The sequence below is a fragment of the Sinohyriopsis cumingii genome, chromosome 2, assembly GCF_028554795.1.
Source record: "Sinohyriopsis cumingii isolate HCF-2022 chromosome 2, ASM2855479v2, whole genome shotgun sequence".
NCBI lineage: Eukaryota > Metazoa > Mollusca > Bivalvia > Unionida > Unionidae > Sinohyriopsis > Sinohyriopsis cumingii.
In genome coordinates this window covers 14,578,525-14,593,680 of record NC_142962.1, presented here as the reverse complement: position 1 = coordinate 14,593,680, position 15,156 = coordinate 14,578,525, and the positions used below count along the sequence as shown (strand labels likewise).

At 36.4% G+C, this 15,156-nt stretch overlaps 1 protein-coding gene across 1 annotated transcript; it reads right to left on the bottom strand.

Moving 5' to 3' along the window:
• Positions 1-3,258: 3,258 nt before the first annotated feature.
• LOC149804368 (uncharacterized) lies at positions 3,259-10,828 on the bottom strand. The gene is made up of 4 exons (XM_089932260.1): positions 10,627-10,828; positions 8,502-8,672; positions 7,255-7,447; positions 3,259-4,136 (listed from the first exon to the last, which is right to left on the bottom strand). The coding sequence occupies exons 1-4, from the start codon at positions 10,826-10,828 to the stop codon at positions 4,052-4,054; spliced, it is 651 nt and encodes a 216-aa protein (XP_089788386.1). The 3' UTR covers positions 3,259-4,051.
• Positions 10,829-15,156: the final 4,328 nt, after the last annotated feature.

The following is a 15,156-nucleotide window of genomic DNA, read 5'->3' as shown; positions in this document are numbered from 1 at the left end:
CTACGATTGGGCAGAATAAATTAAGGCGTACACTTTAGAAGCAATCAGACATTAAAGTGACGACCTTAGTCAAAATTCATAAGTCTGAAATTTCCTGAAAGAGGAGTCTATTCTTCGGAGGAGGCCTAAAGAGAATATTGCTCTCCTTGTTAAACAAGAAAAGGACCAGGAGACCGTCTTGTAAAAGAAAGACAGGTTTTAATGCTCGGAAGCGTATGTTTTGAAAGAGAACATCAACAAGGTACGCAATTTTAGTTTCAAGTAATATTCTATTATTTGATTGTTTGTTTTATACAAATGTGTTTTCTATGATTAGGTTTCCATATATGTATCGTTTATTCAATTTCATGGAACTGTGTTGATGCTAGAGTTTTTGTGCAATTTATTTTATTCAATTTCATGGAAAGTGTTGATGCTAGAGATGTTATGCGATTTAATTTTTATTCATTTTCATGGAAAGTGTTTGTGCTAGAATTGTTTGCAATTTACCTTTTAATTTTACAGTTATTAGTTCATTGGTAGAATTGATTGCATACGATCCAAATGTTCATATATGTAGGATTTCAAAGGATTATTTGCAATAACTTCCTTTGTTTGTTAGGACGATACTTACCTAATTATATCTGATTTTGTAATGTTTGAATAATCTTGTAGGTTAAGGATTGCTGCGAGTTACAATTTGTGAATTTCATGCAATATCAATCGAATATGTAGTTGCATATGTAAAAGAATACGGCAATATTCGATAGACGCTCGCGTGGTAATTTAAGACCTGCCACTGGAAGCAAGGTCACTGTCCTACCTTACTAAGTCAGAATTTATACAGTGTGTGGATAGCCAACATGCTCTGAGTAACGTGAGGGAATTTTATGTACGTCTAGAGAGTGGGGTATACAGAAATTTTGGGTAATTTTGTCCTTTAAGGAACATCTTTATGGGATAGAGACTGGACAGTCTGAAGACAGAAGTCTGAGGAAAACAATGACGAAGTCAGAATAAAAGGACCAGTAAGTCTATGAATGGCCAAAGCACACAGCTTAGCGAGGATGAACTAGAAGACGTGGATATACGGTCAAGATAGGAAAATGGTGATGCAGATCAGTCGTGGACATTGCGCTCTTTTCACCTTTTGTCATGATGATGAAATAAATACAAATTGGATGCGCCAGTTAAATTCTATTGATATAATCTAACTTGAATTGGAATTGACGTTATTAATTTGTTCTAATTAAATGTGTTATTTTCTTGTCAAAGAGGGCTCGTATTGTTTTATTTCTTCCAGGTATTCTCGCTCGGTTCTCTGTTGAAATTATATTCTTCTTTCACTCCCGCCGGGCTATAATATCGAGGGAGGTCATCCTCTAGATAACTCCAGCCAAATCCAATTAACCACCCCTCTTACTAAGAGGGAATCGTTACAAATACTAAACGTTATACTCCAAGTCCAAAAGAATAGGGTGTTTCAAATGAATTCCATATCCTGAATGTGCTGATGTGCTAACATTATTAATGTATAACAATGGCATTGTCTAGAACTCTTTTGAATGAATTCACAATAATAACAATAATCACAGAATAACATTTTAGTGAAAAGTCAATGAGCTCTTTGTAATTTTGATGAGTAATCCAACTCTCAAATTATATCTAAATAAAACATTAAATATATCTGCAGAATAACATTAAATAAGAACATAGAAAAATCGGAATGAATTCATTGTTCAACTCCTATACCTTGTATACACTTTAAGGCTCTACGTTGCATTAATTTCCTATTCGAAATAGATCTATCTATCAACACCTCGCATTTCACATGTTTCACAATACTTCTCACTGCGACAGAACTCATCAGGCTTAATCATCAAATGTGAAATTACCCCAAACTTGTAAACAGGTTCATTATTAAGATTGATTTTGAAATGAGTCAACACATATTAATGTACCTTCATTGCAATCTTAAGTAATGCACCAAAAAGGAAAAAACAATATATACGTAACAATATAGGTATAATTTAATGTGAGACGGGCATAGCAATATATATATATATATATATATATATATATATATATATATATATATATATATATATATACCTCTCCCACTATAACTCGTACACAACAGGGTCCACAAACATAGACCGCATTATAAGCGAGGGCGCGAGTTACCGAGGTACCTCCAAAAATTGATAATTCGCTTTGATATCGAGAAAACCGAGGGAGGGGGGAGGCGTTAGGGAATTGGGCTGTTTACTGACTGAATCCTCATTTTGCAATCACGTCGATAACAATTTTTAATAACGCGCTTTTTCTAATGAAGTTGTTCGCTATTTTGTATACATAACATTTATTTTTAAAATGTCCAACTTGTAAAAGATGGTTCCAACTGGTTTCAACAATCATCACATGTACGCGAAAAATCTGTGTAACACGTCAATGCTTTTTATTTTCTTGATGAGTCTAATTCCCATAGTGGTGTTTAATAGTATCCTACCAAATCGGGAGTCCACAGAGCAGGGAACTAGACTAAATGTTGATATACCCCCAAACAAGAATCCTTTTTTAAAAAACAAAAACAAAAAACGCGACATTTATTTCGTGAAACGATCTTCTATGTCGAAACTCATTTTTTGTATTGTTCAGTTAGTACAGTATTGATGTCGTGATTTCATTGGAAGTATTAATGAAACTCCTTATCATCCCTGAGGATATCTCTAAGTACCAGTTCAACAATTCTCTGAAACTCGCTTGCCCACAATGGTCCGTATCTGTGAAAACAAGCTCTTTATTTTACGAAGTATTCATTTAGCTTGGCTGCAGTGCTATCTTTGATAACAGTTATGAAAGAGTCTGTTAATTTAAGGTAGTTTATGTTACACACACGATAACATTTATAACAGTGTTCGATTATTCAAATGAAGCGAGTTCACACGACATACGACCGGGATCACTAGATTTTAAGTTTATAAGATTGTTGTGCCTTTTAACTTTTCTTTTATTCCACCTCCTTTATTTGATTCAAAAGACATAATTAACGTGATAATACAAAGGAGGCCAGCTTTTCGTTCAATGCAACAATAAAACAAATACTTCCACAAGTCAGTTATCAAAACACGGTCGGCACTTAATTATGTTCTCGGAGAAACGCGCGCGGACATATCTGCTAAGAAAGATTGACGCATTTTACGTTTAGTTACAAGAGGACACATTGCATTTATGATGATTACACTTAAAAGAAACTAAAAGATAGAACTAGAACACAACTTTCAGTTGATAAATAAATTATTTAATTTGCGTTTATTTATTAAAGTACTGCCTCCACTCGGCGTAAGTGACATTTTCATTGATTGAAATTAACTTAGACAAAATTCAGGGTACATATAATCAATCATGGAGGATAACAAATATTCACCAAACAGAACGGAAAGTGCTATCTCTGAATTACACAGAAAAATGCTTGATAATACTGACAGAATTTGTATAAATACGAATAAATACAGGTAAGATGCATACTCTGCGGAGATTTCAGTTGAATTAAATCAAAAGCATGTTCTATTACCGCTTATTGGATTTGTATAATACAAAAACTATCAACACTATTAATTAGATTTTAGTACAGTCGGACATACCTATTAGGAGTAGATTTGATACTCAGATTTCAGTTGACGAAGTCTTGCGCAAGTTATTCATTTATTATTTTAAACATAGAGCTGTATTGGATCACAGTCTATTTATTTAATAAGGAACAAAGATTATGTTATTAATACATTTGTAATCTTACAAATAGGGAGTTAAGATGAATTTAATTACAAATGGAGGAATAAAAGAAAGTTGTCACTGATGACAAGATACTGCTTTGAGCAATTGCAGAAAGTAAAATCGCCCCATGTAATCACTGGAAATGTAGTAGAGTACATGAATTATCGACTTCGAACTTCCAAAACCTTATCTACAGAATCTAAAGCATGCAAATATGGTTCAATGTCAGAAAGGTCAGCTACGTGAATTCCACGCATTTTGGCATTGAAAGAATGCAACTGTTCTTCATTAAGTAGCTCTATTGATGGCACGTCGATATTGTATTCATCACTTGGCTCAGGTAACGGTGCATCTGGATCCATTCCATACTCTGGTAGAGCGTCCTAAATGAAGAAAATAATACTAATAATAATTTTGTCTGCAATGTATTCATTCATTTTTTATAGTTTAAAAAAAATGATTCAAAGACACAATTAAGTTTGGCTCTTAAGAAATGAATTCGTTTAAGAGAATGAGCTACGGTGGCTCAGTTCTAACTTCCAATTATCACCAACAAATGTTAGGCTAAGAGAATAGCATATACTGTCTTGCAGAACCGGCAATAAACAAATTTGTAATTTGGTCTCTGCATGGTAAACTCATGAAAGTTTTCCGTGCTAAAAGAAATTGTTCCTCGATATTGGACAAACAGTTTTCTGAAATTCTAAAAATTTTGTCGAATACTGTCTGTTAAGTTATATAAAGCAGAAACGTTACAATCAGATGTCCATTAAATTCTATTTATATTGACATGCATGGAATTTTGCTTTATATTGTTATTGTAATGTTTCGATGATTGTAAATTTGGTATGTTTTATGAGCTTGATAGAATATATTTCGAAAATACAGGTACTTTCCACTTAACGAAGTAGCACACTGTAAAGTTGTAGTCATTTGTTATGACTTTGGTAATCACATACACTGCTAATTAGAAGCACACACACAGAGAAATTGATAAAATAATGGTAGGTATTTTAAGGAACGTGCAGATTGTATAGTGCCCAGTTTCAAATCTCTTCAGTCTTTCTGGTTTCTTTCTTTACCAATAGGCCACATTTCTTAAAACGAGACAGGCTTCTCACCTGATCTAATTCTTCGAAGTATTCGTTAGCAATTACTTGATTCTCGTTAAATATACGCTGCAGTCCAAGTATAAATAGCTGGCAGGGAGTCTTGTTGTTCTCAGTTCTCAATTTATGATTGTTTCATGAATTCATAAACTGGAATAGTCTGTCGTTTATCACATTTCTGTACACATAATGCAAGCAGAAGACGTGTTTCTCCGAATCTGGATCAAAAAAGCCTTTGACTTCCAATGATACGAAAAGCTCGTAAAATAAAGAAAGCACATCATTGTACACATCACGCCATAGCCTCTCTATCCTCGAATTATGGACACTTTTTCCAGTTAAAAAACTTTCCCTATTAAGGCCCCAACGAGGGTGTGAGAGCATGTACTGAGCAACTTCACGGTTTTCCACACCCATGTCCCCTCTCACTCGGGAAGGAAGGCCCCATTTGGAAACGGCTTCAGTGAAATGGTTTAAAATTGTTGAAGCTCGATTATCACAGTTGCAAGCTAGGTAGACAATAAGTCTTGTGAAACCATCGATGCATCCGTGTATTACAAAACGCCATCTGCAGAATATATGTATATCGCTTTCCACGTTTTATGAGACAAGAAAATGTATTGCTTTCCTGCAAGAGATGGATATAACAATGATAACACCGCGCGTATTATTATCTGATATAAAGTAGATCACTGACACATTGCTTGATCTCTCACTCTCGAATGTCGTCCATCATACCTTACTCTCCACATACATAAGTGTTAAATGTAAACTCCCGTTATTAAGATATTTGAAAGTAGCTAAGAAATGCATTATAACTGAAGAAAATCTCCAAGTGTTCCTATAAAGTTTGCTAAGCAATTGAATGTCAACACATTCTTGATTCATTCTTATTAAACATTGTATTGCTCAGATATTTGTAAGATTCATAGTTATTGGTGTCATATCTTAATTAAACATGAATACTAAATGACCAAATAACTTATTGATGTCCATATGAATATCAAACCCAGTTTCCTCAAAAATATGAAATAATATTTCTCTCTTGTCTTTATATTTATAACCAATGCAGGCAAATGTTTTTCGGGCTCTGATTTGTTTACACAAATGGAGTAATATTTAGCATCTCTTGGAATAATAGCTGTAAGACAACCGCGAGTTTCAACTGTACCAATGTTTGAAGCTGTTTCTGTTCCAAGCTTATTAATATTTATCTCCCAAACATGTTCAAATCCTAAATATCTGATTAAGCTTGTTAGAATCTTGCACTATATAGTCGTGTCATTGTTTTGTGTTTTCATGTGCACATTTGTATGCAAGGGAGTCCTTTGGGTGTTCGGGTAGATGTACCCGGTATTATGTGTTCAACATTGTATATGAGATGGAAATACTCCCCTAACTCGATGCTGCTAAACGTTTTAATGTCCAAAACAAAATGTCAAAATCCTAATAAATAGTTAGGCATAAACATTCATGTCATTTGACCTCTTTACATCAATCAGAGTCGATAATGTCAAATTTCATGATCGTCAGTTGTAATAGGTAGAAGAATAGAGTTTATAAATTTAGCCCCCTACCTTCGCATTTGTCTGCGATGGCTACTTTTTACTTCGACAAAAATATTCAAGCTTACCAGAGCATTTATTAGAACAATTATTATGTTCTGCTAACCTCAGTACAATTCATTTTATTTTAATTGCCAATTATTGATAAGTTTACCAACTACATGAAATATTACCTCAAATTGTGTTAGTGTGAAAGCGTTAGACACCGTCTCCGTCGGCATTTTGCAAGCCATTACTTTTAGATGCATATATTATCAAATCATCTGGGCACATTAAGCAATTAATATAAATATCATATAACACGACAAGAACACATGAGGAACAAAACATGTCTGAGAGATTATTTGTATATGCGTTATTTCATCAACTTGACCCACTACTATATGTCATTTCCAACATGATAGACTTGTAAAAATCGAAAAAATAAGCACCAAATTTACCCTTATCTAATCATCATCAACGTCCAAGATCAACATGTATTGAATATCGTTAATAATACTTACATTAACAAGTAACTAACTGCCATTGATGGATCTGATGTTATGATGTCCTTGCTGAATTTTCATGTTATACGTCCGAACTATTTAAGAGAACTGATTGAATTTTTATGCTGTAACTTTTTTCCTTCTAATAAAATGTGTTCAGAATTGAAAGGTTTTATCTTGGAGATGCTAAGATATAGAAAATTTGGAGTAAAATTATGTGTCTTTTAATTTTAGGATTTCGGAGCCTAGGAAATTAAATTAACAAAACTTTGGGTACTGAGAATTAGAGATTACACACAACTAAATTTTTAGCACATGTAATATAACTGAGTGGAACACTACCGTATCAGTTTGTGATTGCCATCCATATGCCACAAGGCAAGAGGGGACGGAACTGAATAAACCCTTCGCTGTATACACCGTAACTGCCTCAATTGTTGTCCAACCGGATCTACAGTTCTAACTGCTCTCCTTATTCTCTCTCTTTGTACATGGATACCTTGTGAAATGAGATGACCTTCGATTGTTTTTAAACCTAAAGAAACAAGTATTTAGAACATGACTACAAGCATTGAATTCATAAAAAAAACGTTGTTTATTTATTTGCAGATATAACATTTACAGTCGGTACCATTCCGGGATAAATGAATTAAATTTCGATTGGTCTCTTAGGTAATTCGGTAGCTCATTCCACAGAATGACAGTTGCATACATAAACTATTTGTTTGCCATACAATGAGGTTTTCATTGTTGGGGCAATTAACATAATTCACTACCTAAAATTTTATTTATAAACAAATATTTATTATATTCTTAAAACATATAAAATTATCCAAACATTGGGAAGCGCACACTTATTCAGAATTTGAAAGTCTCTGAAGTCATGACCTAAGTTGCACACTTTCAGGGTTGTCAGTTTTGCCTTAAGAGTTAATGATAAATGCTTGTGTAAATAATCATACTCACACCTATACGACGCTTTTGTTGTTGTATTTTTCAAGCTTAGTAGTGTTCAGGTCGCTGCAGAAGTAGGAGGCCACTGGACTGAATTTGAAATTTGATAGGATAAATGTATGCAAGATCGCCTGTTTGTTGAATCTGATTAACTTCGGACCAATACTTTCAAGACAGTTAAATGCCTTTAAGCTTTCCCACAAAGATTTCGTTTTACATGCAAATCGAACTGCACTTGTTAGTCTATGACAATCACCGGCAGTTAAATGATATCGGCACAGTTTATGAAAGCACTGATCATGTTTTCATCTGTTTAAATACCATTCTTGTTGCAAATAAAAATGAGAGTTTTTAACACACGTCAGTTATTGTCTACAGTTTGAGCCCCATGCCGAAATATCTTTAAGTCGGCGCTTGGGCTATCTTGGGCAAAGTCGCTGTATGGAAAAATGACCAGGAGTCACTACAAAGTTAGAGTCGTTAATTGATCTTTAAAAACAGTTGCGGAAAAGCAAAGCCCCATCCCCAATAAAAATTTCAAAACTGATATAACAATATACACATCAATGAACATAAATTACAACTATTTTACTGTACACAGAGAAGTCATTTAGTTGAAGAAAAAGAACTCTTACCTGAACGAGGAAAGTTGTTGATTATTGAATGCACCATCGATATTAGCTCATTATCACTTATATCACTGAATCGTATCCCATGAGTCAAGCGGAAGTTTGCTAGTCTCCGCTCTACAGTTCTCCTGCTTACCCCAAGCAAACTTGCCATATCTCCCGATGTGAAGTAATTTTCTGGAGAAAAATTAATACAGACGTGATTACACATAATTTTCCAAAGCACGAGAAAGATTTTCCATATAAAGGTTTATGTTATGTGGATATAATAGAGAGAATATAAATCGGTTAGTAATGTCTAAAACACAAAATTTCAGCGTATAAAAAGCATTAACAATCACTATAGACACATTTTAATTATATTTGTATGATAATATAAAATTTGCACCAGGAAGACGTTTTGAGCCCGAGCGAGATCACGATGGTTCAAAATCATCTGAGTTCTTGGGCAAACGTGTGCACACATCATAAGGTATATAGCATAGTTATTCTTACACGCTGAAGTCTTAGCCACTCAACTTGTATTCCAAATACCCAACGAATGAAGTTTCATACAGGAAAAGAAAATAATAATGTTCAAACTGCACGTGTAATTCTGATGCATGAAAACAGATGACGTCAATAAAAAGACATGAGGTCAAAGCACGCTGAGATTGCCCAATCACGTGTGACGTTTTATAAAGTGATGCAAACACCATATGAATATAAACTGTCAGATTTTTTTTAAAAAATAATGTTTTACAGCATTTGGTAATTAAAATATTATTTAATTAAAACGAAAATAAAAGCAATGGTTATTTTGAGACGCATAGGATATATGTTTCTAATAATATTCTATCTTTTTATACTTTCTACTTGAGGAAAGTTTTGCGTTATGAAATAATTCAATTAATTTTGAAAAAATGCACTACATGACTATATATACATATATATATATATATATATATATATATATATATATATATATATATATATATATATATATATATATATATATATATATCATGTGGAATAAAGAATCATGCAAACAAACCGAAGAAAACACAATTTCTCTTATAATGTACGGTGGTAAAAGTATCGATTGTAGAATAGCATCTGAAGTCTTTGAAAGTATTATATATTAAATTTCAATACATGGTTCTTTAAGGACTAAAATATTCGTACATGCTCCCATTTATTTGCAAACCTGCCAACACACACACACACACACCGATGTTAAAAAAAAATCACAAAACTTAGTCATTTAATTCATAACTTTTAACCTGATTGTCACCAAAGAGTGCCATGCACTGTCATTTTGTTGGCGTTTCGAATCAAACAGGAGTTTTGTAAGTAACATAGTCGCCATATTTGCATAGGCAAGTCTATGTTTTTAAGCAACAGGGGTAATGTAGTTCACCGTCTTTGATAATTTCAGTAATTCCGGAAATTTTTGGTGTTACATGTCTTTAACATGTGTATACAAGAGTTGTCCTTTTTATTTGCTCAATTTGGTCACGAAATATTAAACATAGACATTTTTAATGAAATGGACTGTTCTATAAACCAGAAAAGGTCAGTGAGCAATCTGTCGCTTGTTTATATCGAGAGCGTCTGTTTGATTTGAAATGCCAATAGGTCCGCAGTGTTAGGGAACCATTATGAACTGTAAGTTAGAAATTATAAATCAGTGAATGAAATTACTTAATTTCGTGCATCTTTATGTTCTTGATACCTTTTTATTGTAAAATTTGTAACGGGGTACAAACAAACCGGGTGGTGTGCGAATAATATACTCAGTGGCATTACCTAACTGATGTTTACCATTTATCATTTCCTAAGTGTTGTTGCATAAACAGCTTAAATCCCGATACCTTATAATATTCAGGATAACGAAATCATTTAGCCAGACGGACAGATAATGATACTCAAGAAAGAATGTCATGTCTTACAATATTGAAAACTATCAACGCTTAAAAATGACACCTCTATGATTTGCTTGCATACGGAAGCATTATCAAATATTGTGCATGAACATCAGAAAAATAAAGAAGTTGGAAGCAGTAAACACTGCTTATGTGTTGGGGATAACAATGGAACATGTAAATATAATATACAGCATGTTAGTGTGTCAGCTGAGTTAAGAAATTACCGATGAAAAATTGTAGTTGTTCCTTTCTTATGTCATAAAGAGGTCTGCCCCTATGCCCAGTATAGACTTGCGAGGCCCTGTACCGGTGGTCTTCGCTGACTGGCATATAATTGATATCGGTTTTGTCAAGGATACTACGAGCTTGTCCAAGTAGCTCAATCACTTCGACAGGCACTGATACATCCTGCAGAGAGTCCTCCATTAAAATCTCAATTCCACGTACCTGAGTCCTTATAAAGCAGCAGAGGGGGCGAATCGGACATTTTGTCCAATCGTTATTTGGCTTAATTAATACTTTCTGCACTCAACGATCTAGTGTCGTCAGCGCCTGGTAAAAAAAAAAACGACGACGTCGTTGGGGGATCGTCCAATCGTCATTTGGTTTAATTAACACCTTCTGCGCGCCGATTCCCAGCGTCGTCAGCGTCCGGTAAGCACATCGACGACCGCGTCGATGTCATCGCCCCCCCTGCTGCTAAGTGGTTATTTACAATGAAAATTATTTACAACTAACCGAATATTTGGTCAAGTCCGATACGATATCGTGTCCGAGGATCATGTAAATTTATCGTTACGAATCCATGTGGGGTCGACTGAGCATGACTAAAAAAGTTTCGAAAAACATTGAAGTCCATGTCACCGCCGCACCATGTCTGCCAAATATTTCGTAGCGTGTGTGTATCAACGCCGTTGAATACAGCAAGAATATTACAGTTGTCTCTGATTACTTTTGGAATCTGAGTATACCGTTGAGTGACATATATCACGTCAGTGTTTTTATGCCTGCCTCTGGAAAATATCCTAGCTGGGTTTTTTTGATTGTCTAACATAACATCATCGTACACGACTAGATTGTTAACGTCGCCATCAATATCATCAATACCTGGTGCATCATTGATATCTGTAATAAACTCAATAACATTTTTTTTAGCGATCGCTGATGCATTCTCGTTGAAATCTTTCAACACCTCGTAGCATCGTTGATCATCTACGCTAGGAGCAACCAAATACAACTTATCCCACTTCATCCATCTCATTATTAAATTGAGTAACAATTGCGTCTTGCCGGATCCAGATGGTCCGATGATAATCATCCGGATCGAGTTTGGTAACGCTGCAACATGCTTAACTGGTTCTCTTGTTTTAGTCGCCGAAAAATCAATTATATTCATATCTCTATACATAAATTATGGATCTATATTGTGTGAAGTGTAGAGTACGTACTGGCACAAATGATATGACAACCGCTACAACAAGAAATAACAGATCGGCCCTTACTGGTAAGTGTGCACAATGCGGTACAAAGAAATTTAGATTTATTTCTATTAAACCCGGGGATGTTTTAAAAAAAAGCGAGGAGGTGATATTGCAGCCAAGTTATCAAAACTCCCCGGAACACCGTGGGCAAAGTATCCAGGAGAAAAGCACCTCCCAGGATATAGCTACTGTGGCCCCGGAACACGATTAGATATCAGACTCGATGATCAAAATCAGCCCAAACCCGGTGAGTATCCAATAAACGCTATCGATAAGGCGTGTCATGCTCATGATGTTGCTTACTACAAAAGTAGCGATCTGCAACAGCGTCATATCGCGGACGTAAAATTAATTCACGCGTTAAATGCTATTCTTGATAAATCCTTCAAAGAAAAATTGGCCTCATGGTTGGTAAAATCGGCTATGAAAGGTAAATTAATGATGGGCGCTGGTAATTAATAACAACATGGAATCCATCTATTATTCTCCGAGAGGATACTGGAAGGGGAAGGCCGCAATTGGTAAGCTTGCAAGCGCTGCAAAAGTAACAAAGGCCACTGCGGCTAATTGGTTGTCCAAACAGGCTATATGGCAAATCTATCTACCACCGCCTAAACAAATCAACTTTTCGCGCTTTGATGTCAGCGTACCTAATGAAGTTCATCAGGCTGATATACTATTTTTGCCGCATGACAACGGTTACAAATACGCGCTAACCGTAGTTGATGTTGCGAGTCGATACAAACAAGCGGAGCCGTTAAAAACAAAGTCAGCAACTGAAGTAGCCGCTGCGTTTGAAAGAATTTATCAAAGAGGTCCTCTGCGCTGGCCAAATCTATTACAAGTTGATCCTGGTAGTGAATTTCGCGGCGCTGTTTTATCAACGCTGAAACATCATAGCGTCGCGATACGACGAGGTCATACCGCGCTACATCGTGATCAGGCAATTGTTGAACGATTCAATCGGACTCTTGCTGAACGGTTATTTGGATATCAATACGCGAAGGAATTCATCCAAGAAAAACGATCTCGTGAATGGGTCAAAAGGTTGCCAGGCGTAATTGCAGCGTTAAATAACGAGATTACCCGAGCAATCAACATGAAGCCCAGCGACGCGATTAAATACGAGTATATACCCGGAAGATCAAAAATAGATAGTGTTTCCAAGCCGATTCTTGGCGATGTCACTGTTAGATATCTATATGAACCAGGAGAGCTTGAAGGCGGTAAAAAAAGGGCTACTGATCCTATTTGGAGTGTTACCACACATAACATATCAACGATAACACGATCAACTGGTAGACCACCGATCTACAGACTGGATTCAACTGCTCCTCAGCGCGGATTTACACGCGAGCAACTACAAGTGATACCTAACGATACTCAATTACCCCCGCGTGGTCTTAACTAGCGCCGTTGCGTCTATTGCACTCAAGACAGGTCAACCTCACATTGTTTTTGACATGACCGAGACTGTTATCGATCCTATCCACGGTAAATTGGCGAGTGTCTTTATCCGAATAACGCCAACTCATTATACAATTACAACTCGCACAGTGATTATTCTGTTGTTGTCGTAACGCAATTATTAATTCGGCATCAATATCAAAACGCCGCTGTTTTTTTTTATCCTGTTGGCGGTAACCCGAGAGTTTTCTATCAATGACGCTTGCATCGATGGTGACTTTGTCGCCGGCTTCGTCGGTGGCTTCGTCAATAACAATTCTTCGAAGCTGATTTATTCTCCGTACTCGGGACACTGCAAGATAGACTAGATTTGACCATTCGATGCGATTATCAACCATCCAAACAATTGTGTCCGTGATGGTTAGTCCCTGCGAGGAATGTATTGTTGTTGCGTATCCTAGCGTCCACGGGGATTTATCAGCACGTAGCGCGTCCTCGACGACGCTGATATCAACGAGCACAATATCATTCAGCACAAGAATTTGTTTTTTTGTCCCTGACGCTGTCGGGCCTGGAATTTCAACTTCAATGTTCTGCCGCCGTGTATCCGTGGGTCTATAACATAACGGCACTGGACGCGTTGGAAACTTTTCCTTATGCAACGTAAACAACTTCCGCTGAAGTGTGTCTCTGACTATCTTTCTACTTGCTACAATCAAATCGTTTGGTCTCCATGTTTCCCAGAATTCATTTAACGGCGTTTCCGGAATCACCTCGCGGATTATTTCACACTGAATTCTATCCGGCTGTAATCTGATTAATTTTTTAACCCCGCGCAGTTGTTCATCAAGTGCTCGGTAATCAGTATCGGTTTCTTCATAATAGTCCACAAAACCCTTTAACCAATCATGTGGGCCCTCGCCGACAAATGGTGGTGGTTGGCCATGGTCGCCACACATGATTACCGCTGTATTCGCGCGCAGCAACCAATCAAGAAACATTTGTAAAACATCTAACGAAACAGTACATATCTCATCCCAAATGATAACCCCAGGAATAAATTTTTCACCCATTCGATCAGGAGTCCACTCACCGCCGCTGTATCGAAAAAAGCTGTGATAAGTAACGGCGTCAACATTTCGTTGTTTTATCTCTCGCGCTAGTCTATGGGTCGGTGTAAGCACGATTATACTTGCCCGCGTTCGAAATAATTCAATTGCCCGAGTCGTCTTTCCTGACCCGCCACAGCCGCTTAAATAAACTGTTTTATATCTACAAATTGGATCAGAACACGATGGTGCATTAGACCATTCTGACAATTTATCACCGCGTAAGTAGTTGTTCTCAACGGTGACATCTGCTGACGGGGAATAATCGCGTCGTATTTCATTTTTAATTCTCCATGTACCCCAACTCTCGTCCGGACTAGTAAACTCGGCTACGTTTTCCTTATACGCTACGTCAACATAAAACGAATCAACGGCTACTCTAACCGCGGTATCGGGGAATCTATTTATCATCGAGAATAAATTGATAGCGGCATAACCCAGCATAGACGCCCTCAAATGTGGATATGCCGGGCTGTCTCCATCGCTGTAGGAAACAACTGTACCCAACTTTGTTCCATTGGACAAGAAAGCTGTTTTGCAGTTCACGTATCTATTTTTTGCCACTGCGTCCTTGATTACGAAATCATATTCTGCGTCATCTATAATCAGCCGTGAGCAAGATCGTTTGTAATCGCAGTTTTTTCCACCTTGTGTGAACTTACCAATTATTCTTCTACCGAGATCTTTTGCCTCGCGGTTTCGTTGGTTGAATATCCTCCTGGACCATTCGATGATATATTCCTCGTCGGCATCAATG

Excerpts from the sequence above, each read along its gene's own strand:
- LOC149804368 (XM_089932260.1), bottom strand. The coding sequence starts at position 10,828 with ATGGAGGACTCTCTGCAGGATGTATCAGTGCCTGTCGAAGTGATTGAG. Across the intron at positions 8,673-10,626 it reads ACAACTACAATTTTTCATCG|AAAATTACTTCACATCGGGA; the intron begins GTAATTTCTTAA and ends ATTTTTCTCCAG. Across the intron at positions 7,448-8,501 it reads CAACAACTTTCCTCGTTCAG|GTTTAAAAACAATCGAAGGT; the intron begins GTAAGAGTTCTT and ends TTGTTTCTTTAG.